The 7,041-nt window shown below is 57.0% G+C and overlaps 1 protein-coding gene across 7 annotated transcripts; it reads left to right on the top strand.

The window, feature by feature from the left end:
- Window positions 1-406: 406 nt before the first annotated feature.
- On the top strand, window positions 407-6,057 carry ANKLE1 (ankyrin repeat and LEM domain containing 1). Of its 7 annotated transcripts, none has more exons than XM_009193828.3 (9): window positions 408-897; window positions 1,005-1,157; window positions 1,592-1,697; window positions 1,816-1,954; window positions 2,174-2,833; window positions 3,038-3,215; window positions 4,372-4,531; window positions 4,631-4,760; window positions 5,318-5,605. In XM_009193828.3, the coding sequence occupies exons 1-9, from the start codon at window positions 707-709 to the stop codon at window positions 5,488-5,490; spliced, it is 1,890 nt and encodes a 629-aa protein (XP_009192092.2). In that variant the 5' UTR covers window positions 408-706; the 3' UTR covers window positions 5,491-5,605. The 7 variants fall into 7 exon arrangements, with proteins under 7 accessions (XP_009192090.2, XP_009192088.2, XP_009192089.2 ...); XM_009193823.3 differs by having other exon boundaries at window positions 408-930; window positions 2,174-2,911; XM_009193826.4 differs by lacking the exon at window positions 4,631-4,760 and having other exon boundaries at window positions 407-897; window positions 5,318-6,057.
- The last annotated feature ends 984 nt before the right edge of the window (window positions 6,058-7,041 follow it).

The raw sequence follows: 7,041 nt of genomic DNA, 5'->3' as shown, positions 1-7,041 counted from the left end.
ATAACAACAAACTAATAGCCTCAAGCGATCCTCCCGCCTCAGCCTCCCAAAGCACTATGATTAAAGGCCTGAGCCGGGCCCTCGGCCTGGGGGTTGGAAATTGAAGCCTCTATTTTATGTATGTATGTATGTATGTATTCATTTACTTGTTTATTTTCTGAGACAGAGTTTTGCTCTGTTGCCCAGGCTGGAGTACAGTGGTGTGATCATGGCTCACTGCATCCTCGAACTTCCGGGCTCAGGAGATTCTACCAACTTAGCCTCCCAAGTAGCTGGGACCACAGGCGCAAGCCACCACGCCCGGCTCGTTTTTTGTATTTTTTGTAGGGACAGGATTTATCCAAGTTGCCCAGGCTGATCTCGAACTCCAGAGCTCAAGCAACCCTCCTGCCTGGGCCTCCCGAAGTGCTGGGATTACAGGTGTGAGCCACCGTGCCTGGCCTAAGCCTCTCATAAGGCCGTGCGCCCTCTCAGAGGCCACCCTTGCAGAAGATTCCCTGAGACTTAAAGACCTGGGGCACCCCGGACTTTCCTAATCGTAGCTCCACCCACTCGAGGCGGGTGCCTTTGCGTTTCCCATTTTTAAATGAGATAGTGGCACACCCGGTGGCATCCTCCCGCCCGGGCTCTTATCGGCGGTCCCAGCCCTGCTTGAGCGCCTCCGGGTGTCACGGGCCTCTGCGAACACCAAAGCTCTCGAACCCCGATGTGGACCCCGGTGCGGCGCGGGGCAGCCTGGCTGGGAACCCTGCTCAGCCCCGGAGAGGGTCCCCATGAGCCGAGGGGCGGAGCGGCGCATGCCCACAAGCCAGCCGCGGGAAGTAGGAAATCGACCCGCCAGGCGGTGCGCTTCGGACCCCGCCAGGGCATGTGCTCCGAGGCCCTCCTGGCTCGCAGGTTGCGGTCGGCGCTGCGGGAGGAGGAGCCGTGGTGAGGGAGGGGCCGGGGGCGGGCCAGGAGTGGGGGTCTTTCACCCGAGTCCACTCTGACCCCGGTGTTTGCAGGGCGGTAGAGGAGCTGCTGCGCTGCGGCGCGGACCCTAATTTGGTGCTGGAGGATGGCGCAGCTGCTGTGCACTTGGCTGCCGGAGCCCGGCACCCGCGCGGCCTGCGTTGCCTCGGGGCCCTACTGCGCCAAGGCGGGGACCCCAACGCTCGGTAAGGTAGAGCCTGGGTCCGGGGCGGGGTCTCCCCAAGCCGAAGTCTGGGAATCCGGGAAGGGGCGCCCCACCATCCCGGGCCAGGGCCTCGGAGCCCGAGGGTGGGGTTTGGGGGAATCTTGGGGAGGGAACTTGGGGGTCCAAGGGCAGGGGCTAGGGCTCGAGGGAGGCGCTGGGGCCCCAGACCGAGGGCGGGGCGAGGGAGGCGCTAGGTCCAAGGGTTTGGATCTTGTGGTGGAGGCTCCAGGGTCAGATGGGAGAGGTTTGGGTCCTGGCCTGAGGTCATAGCATCTAGGTTCCAAGGGCAGTGTCCCAGGGTGGACAGTGGAGATCAGGGGGCCGAGAACGAAGGCTCCCGGTCCCCAGAGCGGAGATGGGGGTTCCTGCCGGGAGGCTGAGTCCGCAATGACCCCTCTTGCGCTGCCGCCCCAGATCTGTCGAGGCATTGACGCCGCTGCATGTGGCCGCTGCCTGGGGCTGCCGCCGCGGCCTGGAGCTGCTGCTGAGCCAAGGAGCAAACCCGGCGCTGCGCGACCAGGTTGGGAGGCACTGCGCGGGCAAAGAACGGCTGGGCGAGCCCAGAGGGAGGGAGGGAGGGAGGGAGGGAAGGAAGGTAAGAGGGCCTCGAGCGCCCCCTGCTGACCGCGCCCCTGTAGGACGGACTCCGGCCGCTGGACCTGGCCCTGCAGCAGGGGCACCTGGAGTGTGCGCGAGTCCTGCAAGATCTCGACACGCGGACCAGGACCCGGACCCGGATCGGGGCAGAGACCCAGGAGCCCGAGGCTGCACCTGGCAGTGAGTAGGGCCTGCAGGGCTGCTGGGGCTTGACTTCTGGACCAGTCCCTGGCATCCACTGTCTTCCCCCACCCCGCCTATTGGTTCTGTCTTACGTCCACTCTCTGTGGCCAGCTTTTTCGGCCTCAGACATTCCTATCTCCTTTTTATGTCTGATCCTATTCCCATCGCTGTCTCATCCCTCCTCCTCTCCTCTCTGACCCCCACTCTCACCTGCAGCTCCAGGCCTCTCTGGATCTCCTGATGAGATGCTGGACTCCATAGCACTCCAAACGCAGCCATGCAGAGGTGACAACAGGGACATGGGCTTGGAGGCTGACTCAGGACCCCCCAGCCTCCCTGTTCCCCTTGAAATTGTGGACAAAGATGGGAGCTCAGCGTCCCCTCCAGGGCACTGGGATTACAGCTCAGATGCCTCTTTCATCACAGCAGTTGAGGTCTCTGGAGCGGAGGACCCAGCCTCGGACACTCCCCCCCGGGCTGGGTCATTGCCACCGACCAGGCAGGGACTTCTGCATGTTGTCCATGCCACCCAGAGGGTACCTAGGTCTCAGGGCACGGAGGCAGAACTGAATGCCCGTCTGCAGGCCCTGACTCTGACCCCACCAAATGCTGCTGGCTTCCAGTCCTCCCCTTCCTCCATGCCTCTCCTCGTCAGGAGTCCAGCTCACAGCCCCCCACAGACACCACCCGCTGGACCTTCTGACTGCCACAGCCTGTGGGAGCACCAGACATCCATTGATAGTGACATGGCGACGCTCTGGCCGACAGAGGATGAGGCAAGCTCTACAGGTGGCAGGGACCCTGTCGGCTGTTGCCAGCACCCGCCAGTCTCCATTGTGTCTGACTTGGAGTTGCTGCAGGGGCTCCGAGCGCTTGGTGAGAATCCTGGCCCTGTCACACCCTTCACCCGGCGATTCTACCTCCAGCGGCTGAAAGAAGCCCAGATTGCCCCTGGTTAGTCTCTCCAGGGCATGTGGAATCCAGGGAGCCTCCAGGAATCTCCCAGAGAACCCCAGCTCTCCGCCCCACTTCCCTCCCCATCTCAGAATCATCCCTTCCTCCATCTCCCTTGACTTCCAGGCCCAGAGTTTTCAGGGCACAGCCTAGAACTGGCTGCAGCCCTGCGGACAGGCTGTATTCCAGATGTCCAGGCAGATGAAGACGCGCTGGCCCAGCAGTTTGAGCAGCCAGATCCCACCAGGAGGTGGCGGGAGGGGGTCGTGAAGTCTAGCTTCACATATTTGCTGCTGGACCCCAGGTACTTAGGGCAGGAAAGCCCCAGAAATGGAAGCTAGAAAATTTGGGGATTGGTTTTTATTCGTTGTGTACCCTTAGGAAAGGGACTGGCCCTCTCTAATCATCAGCTTCTTCTCCTTCTTTTTCTTTTTTAAGACGGAGTTTCATTCTTGTTGCCAAGGCTGGAGTACAATGGTGCCGTCTCGGCTCACTGCAACTTCCACCTCCTGGGTTCAAACAATCCTCTTGTCTCAGCCTCTCAAGTAGCTGGGATTACAGGCACCCGCCACCACACCCGGCTGATATTTGTATTTTTGGTAGAGACGAGGTTTAAACATGTTGGCCAGGCTGGTCTTGAACTCCTGATCTTAGGTGATCCGCCCACCCTGGCCTCCTAAAATGCTGGAATTACAGGTGTGAGCCACCACACCAGCCTCTTTTTTTTCCTTTTTTTTTTTTGAGGCAGAGTCTCACACTTTCACCCAGGCTGGAATGTAGTAGTGCAATCTTGGCTCACTGCAACCTCTGCCTCCTGGGTTCAAGCGATTCTTGTACCTCAGCCTCCCAAGTAGTTGGGATTACAGGCATGTGCCACCATCTCTAGCTAATTTTTTTTTGTAATTTTAGTAGATATGGGGTTTCACCATGTTGGCCAGGCTGTTCTCAAACTCCCGGCCTCAAGTGATCCTCCCGCCTTGGCCTCCCAAAGTGTTGGGATTACAGGCGTGAGCCCCAGCCGGCCATGGTGGCTCACGCCTGTAATACCAGCACTTTGGGAGGCTGAGGTGGGCGGATCACGTGAGGTCAGGAGTTAGAGATGAGTGTGATCAACATGGAGAAACCCCATTTCTACTAAAAATACAAGATCAGCCAGGCGTGTTGGCACATGCCTGTAATCCCAGCTATTCGGGAGGCTGAGGCAGGAGAATCGCTTGAACCTGGGAGATGGAGGTTGCAGTGAACTGAGATCGTGCCATTGGACTCCAGCCGGGAGAACAAGAGTGAAACTCTGTCTTAAAAAAAAAAAAAAAAAAAAAAGCAAGCTGCTGAATGTCTTTGGGGAGCCACTGCCTTTCTCTGATCCTGTAATCAGGAGTCACTAGACATGTGACTTTAAGGACTGCCTCTGGGGACCACTCTATCCACTTTTCCCTGTCTGGTCTGCCCCCTTCATCCAGGGAGACTCAGGACCTGCCAGCCCGAGCCTTCTCACTGACCCCAGCTGAGCGCCTTCAGACTTTCGTCCGTGCCATCTTCTACGTGGGCAAAGGGACGAGGGCCCGGCCATATGTCCACCTCTGGGAAGCCCTTGGTCACCATGGGCGGTCAAGAAAACAGGTGTGAGGACAGGGATCAGGGTTCAGTAAGGGCAGTCAGGCCATGGGCAGGGGAGGGGATTGGGGGTGCTGACTCTGGACTCTGCCCTAACCCCCCCAGGCCTGCCCCAAAGTGCGTCAGATCTTGGACATCTGGGCCAGCGGTTGCGGCGTTGTGTCCCTACATTGCTTCCAGCATGTGGTCGCTGTGGAGGCTTATACACGGGAGGCGTGTATTGTGGAAGCCCTAGGTGGGTGCCTGGTACATAGAATGGGGGTCATATGAAAAGCATTTGGCTTTCTAGTTCCCTCATTTTTTTTCCTTCTGAGGGGTGTTCATTTGTTGACTGAGCAATCATTGAGCACCAACTTTGAAGCTGAACATGCATGTATTTTGCTCCACTGGTTTATCCCCACTCAAGGGCAATACACGTTGGGTTTGCTGTCACATACTTTTGTGTGTGTGTGTGAGACTCTGTCGCCCAGGCTGGAGTGTGGTGGCATGATCCCAACTCACTGCAGCCTCTGCCTCCCAGGTTCAAGTGATTCTTGTGCCTCAGCCTCCCGAGTAGCTGGGATTACAGGCACATATCACCATATCATGCCAGGCTAAGTTCTGTATTTTTAGTAGAGATGGAGTTTCACCATGTTGGCCAGGCTGGTCTCGAACTCCTGGCCTCATGTGATCTACCCAAAGTGTTGGGATTACAGGCATGATCCACCATACCCAGCCGCCTGCTGTCACACACTTCTGGATGAGGAGGTGTCCCCATGGCTGCCCCTGTGACCTCATATCCAATTTCTCCAGGGATCCAGACGCTCACCAACCAGAAACAAGGGCACTGCTATGGAGTGGTGGCAGGCTGGCCACCTGCTCGTCGCCGGCGCTTGGGGGTGCACCTGCTGCACCGCGCCCTCCTCGTCTTCCTGGCTGAAGGCGAGCGACAGCTTCGTCCCCAGGACATTCAGGCCCGGGGCTGAGTGCTGGGGAGTTGGCCATCCAGCCTGGGAAGAAATGTTTGAATGTTCCAGCTGCCCTGTGCTGACAGCAGCCCCCATCTCTGGTTTCAGAAGGGGGGTGTGTGTGTGTAGGGAGCACCAGGGCAGATCTCCAGTCTGAGAGAGGACTTTGTTACAGATGGTACTCCTGGAGGGGTAGTAAGTAGTGAGCTCCCCGTCATGGGAGGAGGACAAGTAGGGAAGCAGAAGGTGCTTTGGAACAGTCCGGTGCTTCTGTCAGAGGCGTTTGAACCTGGGCAACTCCACCTTGAATAGGAGCTGGGTAAAATGAGGCTGAAACCTACTGGGCTGCATTCCCAGACGGTTAAAGCATTCTAAGTCACAGGATGAGGTAGGAGGTCAGCACAAGATAATGGGTCATAAAGACCTTGCTGATAAAACAGGTTGCAGTAAAGAAGCCGGCCAAAATCCACCAATACCAAGATGGCGACAAGAGTGACCTCTGGTCGTCCTCATTGCTACACTCCCACCAGCGCCATGACAGTTTACAAATGCCATGGCTGGCCAGGCGCCGTGGCTTATGCCTGTAATCCTAGCACTTTGGGCGGCCAAGGTGGGCAGATCACCTGAGGTCAGGAGTTCAAGACCAGCCTGGCCAACATGGTGAAACCCTGTCTCTACTAAAAATACAAAAATTAGCTGGGTATGGTGGCACGTGCCTGTAATCCCAGCTACTAGGTGGGCTGAGGCAGGAGGATCACTTGAACCTGGGAGGCGGAGGTTGTAGTGAGCTGAGATTGTGCCACTTCACTCCAACCTGGGCAACAAAGCGAGAGTCCGTCTCAAAGAAGCAAACAAAAAAACAAATGCTGTGTCAACATCAGGATGTTACCCTTTAGATCCTATATGGTCTAAAAAGGGGAGGCATGAATAATCCACCCCTTGTTTAGCGTATCATCAAGAAATAACCATAAAAATGGGCAACAGCAGCCCTGCCCTGTCTATGGAATAGCCATTCTTTTTTTTTTTTTTTTGAGACGGAGTCTCGCTCTGTTGCCCAGGCTGGAGTGCAGTGGCCGGATCTCAGCTCACTGCAAGCTCCACCTCCCGGGTTTACGCCATTCTCCTGCCTCAGCCTCCCGAGTAGCTGGGACTACAGGTGCCCACCACCTCGCCCGGCTAGTTTTTTGTATTTTTTAGTAGAGACGGGGTTTCACTGGGTTAGCCAGGATGGTCTCGATCTCCTGACCTCGTGATCCGCCCGTCTCGGCCTCCCAAAGTGCTGGGATTACAGGCTTGAGCCACCGCGCCCGGCCGGAGTAGCCATTCTTTTATTCCTTTCGTTTCTTAATAAATTTGCTTTCACTATACTCTATGAACTCGCCCTGGATTCTTTCTAGTGTGAGATTGGAGAACCCTCTCTTGGGGTCTGGATCAGGACCCCTTTCTGGTAACACTTTGGCAGCTTGTTCCTGTCAAAATGGATAGAGCCTGCTCTTACCTCCCAGACATGGGACACCCACATGGCGGGATGGACTGGCAAATCTTCAGCTGCACTCAGGGTATCTACCC

Source organism: Papio anubis, chromosome 20, assembly GCF_008728515.1.
Source record: "Papio anubis isolate 15944 chromosome 20, Panubis1.0, whole genome shotgun sequence".
NCBI classification, from domain to species: Eukaryota; Metazoa; Chordata; class Mammalia; order Primates; family Cercopithecidae; genus Papio; species Papio anubis.
This window is presented reverse-complemented; position numbering and strand designations above follow the sequence as displayed.